The sequence below is a fragment of the Lactuca serriola genome, chromosome 8, assembly GCF_051521515.1.
Source record: "Lactuca serriola cultivar US96UC23 chromosome 8, Lser_US96UC23_V15, whole genome shotgun sequence".
Lineage (NCBI taxonomy): Eukaryota > Viridiplantae > Streptophyta > Magnoliopsida > Asterales > Asteraceae > Lactuca > Lactuca serriola.
The window spans coordinates 2,644,593-2,660,149 of NC_136415.1; the positions used below are offsets into that span (position 1 = coordinate 2,644,593).

General features: G+C 34.0%; 3 protein-coding genes across 4 annotated transcripts; 2 read left to right on the forward strand and 1 right to left on the reverse strand.

Moving 5' to 3' along the window:
- The first annotated feature begins 1,187 nt into the window (after positions 1-1,187).
- Positions 1,188-1,764, forward strand: LOC145065763 (uncharacterized). The gene is made up of 2 exons (XM_079012832.1): positions 1,188-1,345; positions 1,458-1,764. The coding sequence occupies exons 1-2, from the start codon at positions 1,188-1,190 to the stop codon at positions 1,762-1,764; spliced, it is 465 nt and encodes a 154-aa protein (XP_078868958.1).
- A 21-nt stretch (positions 1,765-1,785) lies between these two features.
- LOC145065765 (uncharacterized) lies at positions 1,786-2,268 on the forward strand. The gene has a single exon (XM_079012835.1). It carries the CDS (start codon positions 1,786-1,788, stop codon positions 2,266-2,268), a length of 483 nt encoding a protein of 160 aa, XP_078868961.1.
- A 2,826-nt stretch (positions 2,269-5,094) lies between these two features.
- Positions 5,095-7,727, reverse strand: LOC145069441 (nucleoporin protein Ndc1-Nup protein). Of its 2 annotated transcripts, none has more exons than XM_079016380.1 (4): positions 7,054-7,727; positions 6,354-6,578; positions 5,902-6,243; positions 5,095-5,670 (listed from the first exon to the last, which is right to left on the reverse strand). In XM_079016380.1, exons 1-4 carry the CDS (start codon positions 7,585-7,587, stop codon positions 5,182-5,184), a joined length of 1,590 nt encoding a protein of 529 aa, XP_078872506.1. In that variant the 5' UTR covers positions 7,588-7,727; the 3' UTR covers positions 5,095-5,181. The 2 variants fall into 2 exon arrangements, with proteins under 2 accessions (XP_078872506.1, XP_078872505.1); XM_079016379.1 differs by having other exon boundaries at positions 5,902-6,282; positions 7,054-7,725.
- Positions 7,728-15,557: the final 7,830 nt, after the last annotated feature.

The window sequence follows — 15,557 nt, forward strand, 5'->3', positions numbered from 1 at the left end:
GGCATCAAAACCCCTTTTAGGGGTGTTTACGGTTTTGGGAGATTCCCAAACCGTAAACCCATGTTCTTGGGGGTTTTTGGTGTTCATTCCATGGATTTGCAAGCACACTAAGTAGATAACTAGCTATGAAGAGTATACTTACTTATAGGAAGCTTGGAAGAGTGTTTTAGGACCCAAAAACACTAGTGTGTTCTTGGTGTTTTGAAGATGCTTGAAGATCTAAGTAAAAATCAAAAATCCATGGATGAAATGATGTATAAACACTAGATTTAGTGTTGTATGAACGAATTTAGGGAAAAAAAACTTTCATTTTTGGTGGATTTGGAAGAAATGTGTGATGATAGTTGAGAGAAAACTAGTTGTTCTTGAGGTTGGAAGTGTAAAAATGAAGACAAGGAGGGTAAACTCATGCTATATGCATGAGTCTTGGGAGGAGGGTGCTTACGGCCCAAACACCCCTTGTTTGGCTGTAAACACCTAGCTAAGGTGATGGATTGTTTTACTCGTTACACCTCACTAATAACAACACTTCCTTTTATTCAATCGTTTGACGAAAAATTAAATAAAACACCAAACGGACTTAAATCCGGCCAAAAATGTACTGAAATGTTTTTGACTAATATTTGAAGTGTTTGACTGTGGAAATTATACAAATGAAAATTTCGGGTTGTCACAGCTCAGCACAATTCACGCGGACCGCGTATGAGTCCATGCAGACCGCGTGGTTTACGTTGAATGTGAGACTTGGACCATTTAACATGCATTCTATCTCAATCTTCAATTCTTCAACTTCAGCCCACATGCATAACTCTTTAGAGCCCATTTGTGTCATTCCAAATCCATCTAATGATTGACCCAGTACTCCTTCAATTTTCTTGTAGCTCGATTCCGCGTCGCCTCATCATCATCATTGCTCACAAATTAAGTCCAAATTGATTTCTTCTTTATGCAAGCACCAAGCCCAATCGCACCACTTCAAGTCCACAAGCAGAACACATGTCTCCATAAGTCCCGCATCATTCTAAGCCACCAATAACAAAAAGTCTTCGATAAATCTTGCAAATAAGCTCAAAAGACTGGAAAGCACCCAGTAAAGGAGAAAAATAACAAAAAGAGAAAATATGCATGAAAATTAACTAAAATGAGATGGTTTTAACTAAAAATAAACTACATAAAGAAGTAATAAAATGAAGCTATCATTAAACAAAAATCGCAAGGAAGGACACGAACATCTATATTGTGATTACTTTGCAGATAATTGTGTATACGGGTCGAAGGACTTCAAAAGAAGATTTCTTTTGAGTAGGAATGTGTTCCTACGGATCGTCAACGCCTTGGAAAGCCGGTATCGTTTCTTTACTATACTTTTATACAAAATAAATACAAATGTACTACATGTTTCTTTAATTTTAGTACAAATGTACTATATTTTTAAATTGTAGTTAATTTATGTTTAGGTATGAATTTTTTCAATTGAGATATGATGTTAGAGGTAGACGAGGGTTTACAACGTTGCATAAATGTGCTGCAAACATTCGTTTGATGGCTATGGGGGAGTCACCCGACACCATGGACGACTATATGAGAATGTCCGAAAGAACTGCAACGGAGAGTTTGTATACATTGTCAAGGGTTGTTGTTGAAACATTTGGAGACGTATATTTACGGAAACCTTCGTTGCATGATTTTCAAGAATTGTATGTGGCGCATGAAGAACGCCATAGGTTTCTCGGAATAATCGGAAGCATTTACTACACGCACTAGAAATATTGATTCTCAAGATTTATGGATTTGGCATGCATTTTTGGGGCTGCGGGTTCCAATAACGACATCAACGTTCTTGATCAGTCGTCAATATCCGACAGTCTTTTGAATGGAAAGGCCCCAGATGCTCATTTCACAGTGAATAGAAACGAATACAAATATGGGTATTACCTTACAGATGGAATATATCATCAGTATTCCACATTCGTGAAGGCATTCCGACACCCGATTGAAGAAAGAGACAATTTTTTTAAGAGAAGACAAGAAGGAGCACGAAATGATGTAGAACGTGTTTTTGGAGTGCTGAAGGCGAAGTGGCATATAGTTGAACATGCAGCACGACCATTGGACTTAGAAACTCTACGATATATCATGTATGCATGTATCATAATGCATAACATGGTAGTAAAAGATAAAGGACGAAATATTGCACATTATATCCTAACGGAGCCAAGACATGTTCAATTTCAACCAGGAGCAGCAGAGTATTTAAATTTTACATAGAGTCGTTGACATTCAGGACGCAAATAAACACAGACAACTTGGAGAGAACTTGGCGGATTATATCTTCTATGGTAACGATAACGAATAGCGTTGTTTAGGAAAAATAATTTTTTATTGTAATGTTTTTTTTTCAATTTGTATGTTATGTGTAATTTAAATGCTATGTTATTTTTTTAAAACATTATGTTTTATTTATATATTTATGTTTATTTAAAATATATTTGTTTTAACTAAAAAAACTCAAAAAAATAAGAAAAAAGAAATTAGATAAAATTACAAAAATGGTCCATGTGGTTTGTCAAAAGTTACAAAGTCAATCCCTGTTAATTTTTTTTATGCAAATGGTCCTTGTGGTTTGCAAAACTTGCAAAGATGACCCTTTTTACTAACACCGTTAGTATTTAGCCGTTAGGGACTGAATCTGTAAGGGCATTTTCATCTTTTCAAGTATAAAGGAATTGAATTCGTGACATTTGATAAACCACGGAGACCATTTTTGCAGTTTGTTTGAAAAAGTTAACTAATTTGCTAAAAGAAAGGGAGAAGGCTCGAACTCGAGACCTCCAACCCTATTATATTACAAATGTCTTATCCAATTGAGTTAAACGCACACTTGATTATACATTCCTAAAACTGATTTATATAATAAAGAAAACGTTAATTCATAAATTTTTTATACTAATAAAAGAGTAGTTTTAATCTCCTTTTGTCATGTGTCACTATAATACAACTTCACGTTAATATTATGTCATGTGTCAAAGAGATGTATTAAGTAATCACTATCACAAATAATAAGGTTAAGGTTTTAAATAATAGATTGTAAAATTTTTATAGAAAAATTTACTTTTTTGATTATATGTTAAATTTGAAGTTATAACTAACTTGAAAATTTGGTATATCTCTTAATTAATAATTTATTTAAAATTATTTATTTAAAATAATTGATTAATAATTATGAATTTTTTGTTATGGAAATTGAATTAATTTTATAACCATGGTTTCCACGGGTTATAAACTAGTAATAAATAAATGACAAAAAATATTTTTTTATATAATTTTTTTTAAATAAAACAAAATGTATTTTAGTTGTATTATAAAAAAAATAGTTTTTACAAACAATTTGTATGTATTTTATGTATTTATTTTACGTAAAATATATTTTTTTATGTCTTTAAAAAATATGTTTTCGTATAAAAAATATGTTTTCGTAAAATATATTTTTTTATGTCTTTGAAATAATAATAATTAACACTACTCATGACATAAAAAATATATATAACTTCTTTTGGGTCGCTAGTTCTAAAATACATATTTCATCTTATTTAAAATACATATTTCATCTTTTTTAAATACATATAACCGAAAAACGGCTTTTAGAAAACCGACTGGACCAATCGGTTTTCTGAAAGCCGTTTTTCGGTTATATGTATTTAAAAAAACATAAAAAACCTATTTGATTATATATCTTATTTAAAATATGTATTTCATCTTAATCGTACGTTCTAAATCGTATGGTTAAAATGAAGATGAAAAGAAATAGTGATGTATCATTTTGAAATAATGATAATTAATAGTACTCTTAATATTAAAAAAAACCATATAAACTGTTTAGATACATAATAAAATCGTTAAGTTGTTTTTATATATATATATATATATATATATATATATATATATATATATATATATATATATATATATATATATATAATAATCAAAAAAACGGTTTTAAAACTAGCGATCCAAAAGAATTTATACATTTTTTTATGTCATAAGTAGTGTTAATTATTATTATTTCAAAGACATAAAAAATATATTTTACGTAAACACATTTTTTATACGAAAAAATATTTTTTAAAGACATAAAAAACATATTTTACATAAAATAAATACATAAAAATACATACAATTTGTATGTAAAAAACTATTTTTTTTCTATACTACGACTGAAATACATTTTGTAAAAAAATGATTTTTGTAATTTATTTATTATTTATGTATTAACGTTTTCATTATTATACAAATCAGTTTTAGGAAGGTATAAACAAGTGAGCATTCACCTCAAGTGGTTAGAGCCTTCCCTCTTTCTTTCAGCAAATTAATTAACTTTTTCAAACAAACTTCAAAAATGGTCCATGTGGTTTATCAAATGTCACGAATTCAGTCCCTTTATACTTGAAAAAACGAAAATGTCCTTACAGATTCAATCCCTAACGGCTTAATACTAACGGTGTTAGTAAAAAGAGCCATTTTTGCAAGTTTTGCAAACCACAAGTACCATTTGCATCAAAAAAAAGTTAGTAAGGACTGACTTTGTGACTTTTGACAAACCATAGGGACCATTTTTGTAATTTTGTCAAGAAATTATGACATGGAAAAAAATTGGTGTTACATCTTGTTATAACACGGTGACTATTTTTTCACTTAGTGTTATAACACCATTGCTAATGTGGCATGTGAGGTGGTACAAATTTGGTTTTATGACTACTTATCCACACCCAATCCTCTAAAACATAGCAACCTACTCTCAATCATCACTTTCTTTCTATCACATTCACGAGCATTGCAGTTGCACCACCAGTTTTGTGCATTTTTCACAACACCCACCACTTTATACTTTGATTTTTATTTTCTTATTTTATTAGAACTTTATATCAATTAAAATTTGTATGGATTTAGAAAAAAATTTCAATGTACAATGTTGTAATAGAAAAAACTGAAAGTAAGATGCTACAATAAACAAATTAATAGAAGTACATTGCTCATTTTTCATTTTCATAATTTCGTCTATGTTGTCTCGATTGAAATAAATCAAAACTCATTCCAGAGACAATAACAAAAAAATTCCTTTTCAAGGTCTTTAATATGTTTGTACATTATAGTAAACATAAGAAAAGACAGACATAAGAATAGCTAGTTGGCTTGAAATTCAAGGAACATCTTTAGCTTCTGTAGAAGCAGGTCATGGGTGGGGGTGGGGGTGGGAGCTGAAGTGGCAATCCAGTCCTTGTCAAGCAGTCCAGCTTTAGAGCTGGTGAGCATTTGCTGATGGAAATTTGAGACGATTTGGTAAATTGAAGTCCTGAGAATGTCAGCCATGGAGTATGCTTTTGAGTAGTAAGGGATGTCTTTCTTGTTTGATGATGCTGCGGTTCTTATTGTTGTGTCTCTCCTTGTTGGGCTCAATGCAGCCCATTTGATATTGGCAGGCCCATTTAGATACTGGTTGGGTGATTGGAGATTTGTCTTTTTCCCCATTAAAGTTTCAACAGCTAAAAAGGCAGCCAAAAGGGTGGAGACAGTGGCGGCATTGGAGCCAGAGAGCTGAGCAACCCCAAAACGGTCTTCTTTGTGGGAACGTACAGTGAGTGAAGCTGCAATACGAGCACACCATGCACATACCTGCCAATGTCAATTCACAAATCAATTGCTGAACCCAAAGAGGTATGTCTGCTACATGCAATGACCAAACAAAGTAATCGAAGCTCATTAAATTAAAACCCAAAATAATACTCTACTTTAATTATAACCCGTGATATTTAAAATAAAAAGATTTGTGTCGTAACTTACTCACTAAGAAATGAATTGTGCTTAAAAAAAAAAAAAAAAAAGGTATCGAATTAAAGAGCTGACCTGAAAGTCATAAAATGGTTCATGTAGACTTGAAAGCAGCTGAGTTGAAGAACATAACTGATGAGACAGTTGGAATGACTTGTCAGGGGAAGTCCCCAATCCCAGCCCTTCATTCAAATCCAGTGTGAGCTGTTCCAGGGGCTTCAAACATACAGCTATCACTTTTTTGTAGGTCTCACCAGTTTCTTCAAAGAATGCAGCTCGACGCCAGGTGTCAACATTACTCTCACTCACCATACACAAGTCAAGATAAGCAAGATAACGCACAACTGACCCTTCACTTGTCTCCTCAAGGGCTGCAAGAAGATGATCGCTAGGGTTTGTTTCTGCTGCTGCTGATCCCTTTGGAGGAGCAAACAGATACCTCTTTGTCAGAAACACCTAAAGTATAGAACACAATTTTTGATATTATTATTTAATAAGGATATGCAAAAAAAAAATTGTCTTTAGACCTGAAGCAGATGAAGATTCAGTTCCCAACAGAGGAACACCACAACACATGCAAAATAGAAAACAATCTGCTCGATGACAAGACCCCCAAACGCCAGCTGACGACCCTTGTGGTCATTGATAAAGAAAAACAGCACCAATGAGAGTAAGTACCCAGCACTTGACAGCTTAATGGCTTTTACAACTGCCTTACGGACACCCATTTTGTAGCTGAAGAAAAGAGGCCGCTGTCAAGATGAACATAAACATCAGCAAAAGGGAACCTCCTGACCAAATGGTTACCACATTACATAACAAATCGATGCTTTGCCCATTTGTTGCAACCCGTTTGGAAATGATTGTTTGACTCCTAAATCATATCTACAAATATGCTACCTAAACACTATAAACTAGAGCCTCTAATCTTCTTAGATAATCCCTTTCAAACACCCACAAGCCATCTACATGCTTATGTTTTACAAATACTAGTATCAACCAAGAGAACTAGAGGATATCCAATAAAAACCATACGAAATGATGGATAAAAGCTCCCTGTACTTTGTAAGATTACAAATGAAAGTGTTTAGCGTAAGAGGTTTCAGAAATCGGTCCTTCTATAAACAGTTAAACAAATGTGCATTTACTTAGTCAATAGAAATTAAATACGTTATGCTTGAGTTCAAGGATGAGATATATAACTATAAGGGAAAAAGGTTTAGTCACCTGAACGATGGGGAAATCCAAAACCCATCTCCTAGTGAGCACATGATGTGATCCGTAAATCAATCCAACAGCCAAACCCCTTAGCCCTAATGCTCCAAAAACCTGAGACCCAGAAAGGCAAACAACAGACAGAAAACCAGACACCCCGGAGGAAGCTAGGAACAGTATAAAGCTCAATGTAATTCTGGCTCTCCGTCTAAAATCGGAAGGCAAGGGCTGGCCTCCATGGACGAAGATGAGTTTAAGTATACCGAGGAGGAGTTCGATTGGTGAAACTCCGCGAACGGGTTGAGGAGAGGACACCAGGAAGAGGGAAGTGGAGAATAGAAGGAGGGAGAGTTGGAAAAAGAGGAAGGCAAAGACGGCGGCGGAGAAGGTGGTCGATGGGGCTAATGGGGCAAGCAGGGTTTTGCAGAGAAAGTAGACTAGGGTTGATTGACATGATTGCCAGATTAGAAACCCTAGGAATCTGTCCTTGATGATCGTGGTGGTATTTCCTAATCTCCCGATCATTGCTCTTGTGACTTCAATCATTTTTCGTCTTCTTCGACTGTGTGAGAGAGAGATATATGGTGATAGGAGGAAGAAACGGCGGTAGTAAGACTAATAAGAGCAGAGGCAGCAACCAATTTTGGGGTTTCCGGCACAAAGTGTTAATGGGCGGGAAGAAATAATATCATCACCAAAATATCACTTGTGTTTATGAGTTTTTTTTTAACTTAATGAATTTGATTGATCCCATAACTTAATCTATTTTTTTTAATCACAAAGACTCCCTACTTTTGTATTTTGCTGTAGAGATTGTTCATTGCAATGTTTCTTTTAAAAACCAATTAGTTGAATCGGTTGGATCGGGAATTGGAGATGACGGTGGTTCAACATCGACCAATTTTATGTCGATTTCTAGACCGGATGGTTTCTTCAGAAACTAAGTGTAATAGAACCAGTTAAAAACCGTTTTAACCGGTTTATTGGACTTTGATAGTTGGATTTCACTTAGTCCATTAAAAAAAAATTATTTCCAATGAAAATTGAATAGCTCAATCGATCATGGTATCTAAAATGTACATAACTTGAACGTTGATGCACACAACTGCCATATGTAGACCGGCGGTTGAACCGAATAAACCAGCAGTTAAACCGATTGAACCAAGAACCGGTCATTATATCAATTCAACTAAAAAACTTGTTTTTAAAACATTGATTTTACCTTACATTTGAAAAAATAAATAATAATAATAATAAAGTGTGATTTTTAGTTCATAAAAAATGTAGGTGGAGGGAGTGTGGGTAGGGGGCAAATCGTGTTATCGTTTCGTGTTTCTGTCTGACACGACACGACACGACAAGGTTTTATGTAACACGAACACGACACGACACGATGTCGTGCTTTTTTTAACTAACACGAAAACGAACGAATTAAAAAACGACAAACACGACACGACACGACAAATATAACATATACTAGATACTAGTTTATTTTAATGAATACTTTATCAATATAACACGACATGTCACAACTATGAAATTTGATGCTTTGTAACAACAACAATGATAACAGATGTGAACCAAAAATGTGAAAGCATGTATGATGCTTATTCAATAGCAACAAAACTTCCATCAAACACTTTATACAAGCACTGCAAATAGTCAACAAAGAATTGGAAACCCTAGAAATCCCGGTTTAAGTCCATTTTAGACTAGGACTTCCTTATTGGGCCTAATGGGCCAATAAGCTTCCAATTTGACTATTTTGGGCTTAGAACTCTTAAATGGGCTCTAATTGGACCCACTTTCATTTATTTTCATATTTTGGGCCATATTGGGCCTAGAATGAAATAAAATACCTTAATGGACCTTATTGGGCCATAACTAACCTAATTAGCCTTAATGGGCCATAAAAACTTATACTTTATTTATTTTGGGCCGTGAACCCTCTCTAAAGACCAATTGGGCCAAAAATCATCTAAGTGGATCATAATATGGGCTTAAGCATACAAGGCCCAAATCTTTTTCTCTCTTATCCCTTTCTCGGCCCAAGAAGAAGAAAAATGGAAATTGATGAAATAAAGAGGGTTAGCAACCTCCTTATTATATTTTGGTCTTCCATGCAACCATCTCATGTTCCCATGCATCCATCACATCCTTATATCTCTCTTCTCCCTCTCTTTTCTTCTTCGGCCGAGAACACCAAGGAAAAAAACACACATACACACTAAAAAATCTCTCTCAAACACATAAGAACTCTCTTCTCCTTTTCATCCAAATTTTCGAGAATTAGAAGCATTCCAAGGAGTTTTTCATTCAAAAATCACTTCAAGTTACAAGTATTGGTAAGTTCTTACTTAAATCCAAAGTTTAACTTCTATACCTCATCAAAAATCATCTTTTAATTCATTCAACTTCATGATCATACTCCTTAGAAGCAATCTAAGCTCAAGGACTTCTAAAGAAGCTTGTTAGGCCGAAAACTTCTTCCATTCTTCTTCAAAACCAAACCCACAAACTCAAGGTGAGTTCATACCCCTCTTTTTTCGGTTTTTACAAGTTTTATGGGGGAGAATACAAATAAAATGTGTAGATCTATGTATATGTGTGTGCTATGTATGATTTTATGCATGTATGTGTGATTGTAAGTGTTCATGTGGTAAATATGCAACAAAAAGAGAAGAAATCTCAATATCTATGACATAAGAAGGAAAAAAAACATGATCTAAGGTATACCACACTAAACAAGTCAAGAAAAATACCCTCTAAGATTTAAAATAGACATATTGTAACATAAAACAAATTATGGGGCTTAAATTATCAAATAAACAAAAGTTGGGTGAAAAGTTGCCATTCACGGATTTCTTGAGGGTCAAAAGAGTCAAAACAGTTAAAATAAATGTTTTTGTGAAAATTATGCTCTTCAAAGGACTTGAAATGTAAATAATAGCTCAATGGACCAATTTTTGGGCTTTTTGGCCCATTAAGCCCAAAGTTGCGAAAAATCTGATTTTCAAAGGGCTAAAATGAAAAATTCCTCAAAACAAGGGATAAAAAGGTAAATAAAATTATTTCAAGGGTTAAAATGCGTTTCTTTACTAAAAAGTATAAAAAAATGTAAAGTTTTTGGATTTTGGGCCAAATTTGTAAAAGTTGCAAAAGTTTGGGCTTTAATCGAAAAGCACTTTTCTGGAAGGGCTGAACCTGTCAAAGAATAAATTTTGGGCTAAAAATATCAATTGAGTAAGTCTATAGGTCAAATGTGTCAAGAAAATGATTTAAGGACTTAAAATGTCTTTTTTTATATAAAAAGGACTAAAATTGTCATCTTTATTAAAGAAGGGCTGAAATGGGTCAAACCAACTTTTGAATCAATTCTTTTACTATCAAGATATTTGAGTCAAAAATACAAAACTACAACTCTTGAAGATGAATATATGTATAATTCCAAGAATCGTTAACAACAACTGAGCGGCCTCGTGCCAATCCAAAATCAAACCTTCCAACAATTATACAATTCCTAAAAACAAGTAAACAATCCAAACCTTGGGCTTGAAAGTCCAATCATGCTTGTTGGTCCTTTGTGACCCATTAACATGATTTTGGGCCCAAGGAATAGTAATAAATGTTATTGGGCCTCCTACGACCCAATTCCATATTTAAGGGACCCTCAATGGCTTTTAAGTGCTATTGGGCCTTAGTGGCCCATTAGTACTGCTAGTAAGGTCTAAGTAAACAAATACAGGTCGATAATCAATAGTAATCAAGTCAATTGGGATTTAGTGAGTAATAACGGGTGACACCAACGTGTGTCGGTCGTAGTTTGTAGTTATAATCAAAGTCTCGTGGAGGGAGAGCGAGAGTTTGTGTATAGATCTATACGGGGGTGACTCCCCCACGCCTCAGATGTTCGCTACAGTTAGACTCGGCCAGTCTAGGGTGACAAAATCTTAAGATCAATTCTGACGTTCACCAAAGTGCCAAGACAGACGAACTAGTCATTATCATGCATGGTTATAACAACTCACATAAATAAATCCAATATAAATCAAGTAATCAAGGTAATTCAAAAATCATTCACGTGATGGGATAACCATTCAAATCGTTATATGATATTTTTATTTTGGAAAACATCGGGTTTTCCGGGGAAGTTCAACATTTTCACTTGTATGGTTAATACAAAGTTTTTCAATTATACATGTGTTTGAAATCATCATGCATATATTTACGGATCTTCACACCTTTTTATAAACAATGGTCTTTTCAGAAAATATCGGATTTTCTGGGTTGTTTTCGTTCAAACTACACAAAACATTTTCATATCAAACATGCTTATGAACTCACCAACATTCCATATGTTGACCATTTTTCAAAATAACTTGTATTCTTAGGTAACAGGTAAGCTGAAGAATAAGTACCAAGTATGTTAGTGTGTTTCGCTTTTGAAAACTATCAAACAATTTATGTATGGATTGTAATGTTAAAACAATGTACTTGATGTGAACAATGTCAGTTGTAATATATTGATGCATGGTGATGTTTATGTTATGATTCATGTATATTCATTGTGATGATATTTAATTTAAGTCACACGAGCCCTCAGACGTTTTCGCCGTCTGGTTCGGGGGTGTGACACGACAAACACAAAAAACACGACGAACACGATAAAGAAACTGCTAAATCGTGTCAATTTCGTGTCAAATTCTGAACACGAAAACGACACGACACGACATCATGTTTTTTACAGTTGACACGAACACGAATTCAAATTTCAGTTTCGTCCCAATTTCGTTTCGTGTCGTGTATTTTTGTCGTGTCGTGTCATAAATTTCCACCCCTAAATCTGGGTGTGAGACTTTTATATCGTGTTCTATTACTTTTAGTATAACATGATTTTGGTCGTTACGTTTTCTAATCCTCAACTATTATCTTGATACGTGTTTATATTATTAAATTAAATATATGTCGATGAGCATTATAAGAACCAAACATAGTTTATTTTATTTACTTCATAAGAACATGTCATTTGAAATGACTATAAAACTTTTCTATAACTATAAAATCCTGTTTAATTGTGCATCTTGAGATTATGGGACTAATCTGTAAATGTTTTTCTCAAATTTGAAATATTAAACATTATTTAAAGTTATCTATAGGACAAATGTCTTTTAAATTTGAAATATTAAACATACATGGAATATGTAGGAAGTTTATTCAATGGAAATCCGTAAATGTCTTTTAAATTTGAAATTGAAACATCCTAAAAATGCAACCCGAAAATTTTTGTTTTAATTTTACTAAACCCCACAATATCAAATGTCATACAATAAAACAATGAATCGTATGTCTTAAAACGTCATAGTAAAAGTATCAAATCAGACTAAGGTCACTATCATATCAAACATCTCAACAAACTCCTAGGATAAAACTGTGGTGTGTGCCATGCCATCACCACAAGCTCTTCCCCTTGCTAGCGGAAGTACCTGAAACCAAAACTAAAATTGTAAGCACGAAGCTTAACGAGCTCCCCCAAACTACCACATACCATACAAACATATACACACATATTGGGCCTTGCCCACTGCATCGGACCGAAGTCCGGAAATCTGCATCGGACCGAAGTCCGGAAACTGACTGAACATAGCATAGCATAATCATAACTACTAGCATAAACACATATGTTGCATATTGCATTGGACCGAAGTCTGGAACACATAACACAAAGACATGCTTGAATCACAAAGACTTCAAGCACACTAAACTACTGCATCGAACCGAAGCCCAAAACTAATGCTAACTAAACGGGCCGACATTGTGGCCATAGACCCGTTCATACTGGAAAGGAAACTCACCTGGTAACGTTGGCTGCTGAGATGCTTAATCGGAAACTGGCTGACTGTTGCTCCGGAACTCCCCGGCTACAAATCCCATAGACACTAAATCAGATATTGATAACTGTTCTCAAGGTAAAATGACTCTTTTACCCCCTGGTCAAAGTCAACTTTCAGTTGACCGGACTCGCCGAGTTGGGTCGCCAACTCGCCGAGTCCCTAACACCTTTTCTAATCCTCTACTCGCCTCAACTCGTCGAGTTTGGTAACAACTCGACGAGTTCTTCTTCCATACTAACGTCCAATCTAACTTCATCCGACTTGCCGAGTTGTATGAACAACTCGTCGAGTTCTCCTTCATCATATGAGCACGTCCAGCCTGTGACTCGCCGAGTTGTATAAACAACTCGTCGAGTCTGCTCTTGAGACAAGAAGATTGCCTTGGACTCGCCGAGTCCGGAATATGGACTCGCCGAGTCTCCTGCATGCCATTACTATACAGTCGATTTTAGACAACTACAGTGCATCCAATTCATAGATCTGGGCTTCTAGGGTTGGTTTTGCACGTAAAGTTTCCAACTTTACGTGCATGCACACGAGAATGGGGCTAAAACACAAAAATCATCCAACACTAAGCACTTAGGGTTTGGAACAAGGCTATATCTGCATAAAGGTAGCTACATAGAGTTCCTAGAGCTCAATAACATTCAAATCTATGGTCTCCATCCTAAGGAGAGCTCAAATATCGAGTTTGAATCATATAAAGCTCCAAAATAGACATAATCAAGCATAAAAAGAGGGTTTAATGGAAGAATAAACAAGGTAATAACTTTATTACCATAATATGAAGCAGATGGAAGCTAGTTCTTGGATCTCATTTCTCTTCTATTGATCTTCTTTCCATCCTTCTCTTCTAAAATTCCCAAGCTATCACAAAACACTCAAGCTCAACAATGGGGACTAGGGTTTTTACAGAGAAATGCTCTAAAGGTACTGGAGGCTGGGGTGGGAGGCTATAATGAGGTTTAAATAGGGTATAAACACTGAGATTTAGGGTTTCTTCCAGACAAGCGGACTCACCGAGTTCGGAATATGGACTCGTCGAGTCGCCAACTAAATACGTGTACAAATCTCGTCTCTACTCGACGAGTCGGGCTACTGACTCGTCGAGTACCTCTTAAGAAAGAAAAATACTTTATTTAAATTACATACTAGAAATGGGACGTTACATAAATATTAAACATACATGGAATATGTAGGAAGTTTATTCAACGAAAATCGGTGTTCAGTTGCTTTGAGAACACATCATATGATATATTACATTGGAATTTTTGTGGGACACATTACAATATTTGTGTTGCATGCTTTGGGATATTTGTTAGAAAAATAATGCAAATTAGATATAACATCGAGTATATTAGTCTCGTTATTAAAACATAAGAAATTTGAATATAGTGTCAATCAAGTGCACCAACAATCTCTATTTTATGATACAAATATTATGGTATTTTTATGAATGGATTCTACTTTTGATGTTGTGTCTTTTAAAACTTTAACCACATGGCATGAAAAAAATACAAGAAAATGACAAACATTATACTTTTTGTGGTAGATAAAGAATTGTTGCTTGAAATATAAAAATAGTCGTTGTTAATTGTTTTATATTTTTTATGCGAAATTTTATTAAACATTATTTAATATAGTATTATTTATTTCATGAGAAAAATAATTATATCCAATTTTTTATTTATTTAACTGAAAAAAGTAAAATGAAACTTTTGAAAATTTTCATTTAAAATCAAAGTTTATTTTCATCCATTTTATGTGTTAATTTCTTTTGCCCTTAATTACAATGTTTATGATAATTTTGCGACCAAAGTTTGTTGGTTTTCATCAAATATATACATTAATTCAAACTATTTTACTTTAACTTTTTATACAATAATAAATAAAAGTTGATTTGCATTTGTTAATTATCTAGTTTGAAAAAATATGGGAGATTGTTAGGCTAAATCGAAAATGGAATTAGACGATAACATCGGGGGAGGCACAATGAAAGAGGTCTCGCAATTCTAGTTCGTTTGACGTTTTACGATACATGATTACCTCAACACAGACACGGATGATATCCCCGACAACATCAAAGAGATCTCCCCTCCCCCACCGATCGAACGCAACAAAGTGAAACGTGTTTAGCGTCACACAGACGAAATTGATAGAAGGGCATAAAAGTTGGCGAAAATGAAATCAAAGTTCGACCAACACAATTTAATCGTTCAATAAAAGGTTGATGTGCAACTTGAGCACTTGATTTTTTTTAGGACAGTTTTTTTAAGTTTTTAATATTATGGCTAATCTAGGAGTTAATTAAACCGCATGTTTCGTTTTTTATTAATCCAATGTGGTTTAAAAATATATATTAAAAAAACAATAAAAAATAAATAAATTGAAAAAAAGAAAAAAAACTGAAAAAAATAAAATAAAAAAAGAAATGGTGACATAGAAAGCTAAAGATGTTATAACAAGTTGTTAATTTCTTCAATTTGATGTTATAACATTATTTTGACATGGCATATGATTTTTGGGTGTGTTATGCATTTAACATTTTATTGGAGTTAACAAATTAAGTATATCTTGATAATTAAAGAAGACTTTCATTTATGACAATGTTTATAATTAGGGGGT

Coding starts and splice junctions, on each gene's coding strand:
- LOC145065763 (XM_079012832.1), top strand. CDS start 1,188: ATGAAGCTATCATTAAACAAAAATCGCAAGGAAGGACACGAACATCTA. Junction 1,346..1,457: donor GTCAACGCCTTGGAAAGCCG/GTATCGTTTCTT, acceptor ATTTATGTTTAG/GTATGAATTTTTTCAATTGA.
- LOC145069441 (XM_079016379.1), bottom strand. CDS start 7,587: ATGATTGAAGTCACAAGAGCAATGATCGGGAGATTAGGAAATACCACC. Junction 6,283..6,353: donor TGAATCTTCATCTGCTTCAG/GTCTAAAGACAA, acceptor TCTATACTTTAG/GTGTTTCTGACAAAGAGGTA. Junction 5,671..5,901: donor AACCATTTTATGACTTTCAG/GTCAGCTCTTTA, acceptor TGACATTGGCAG/GTATGTGCATGGTGTGCTCG.
- LOC145065765 (XM_079012835.1), top strand. CDS start 1,786: ATGGATTTGGCATGCATTTTTGGGGCTGCGGGTTCCAATAACGACATC.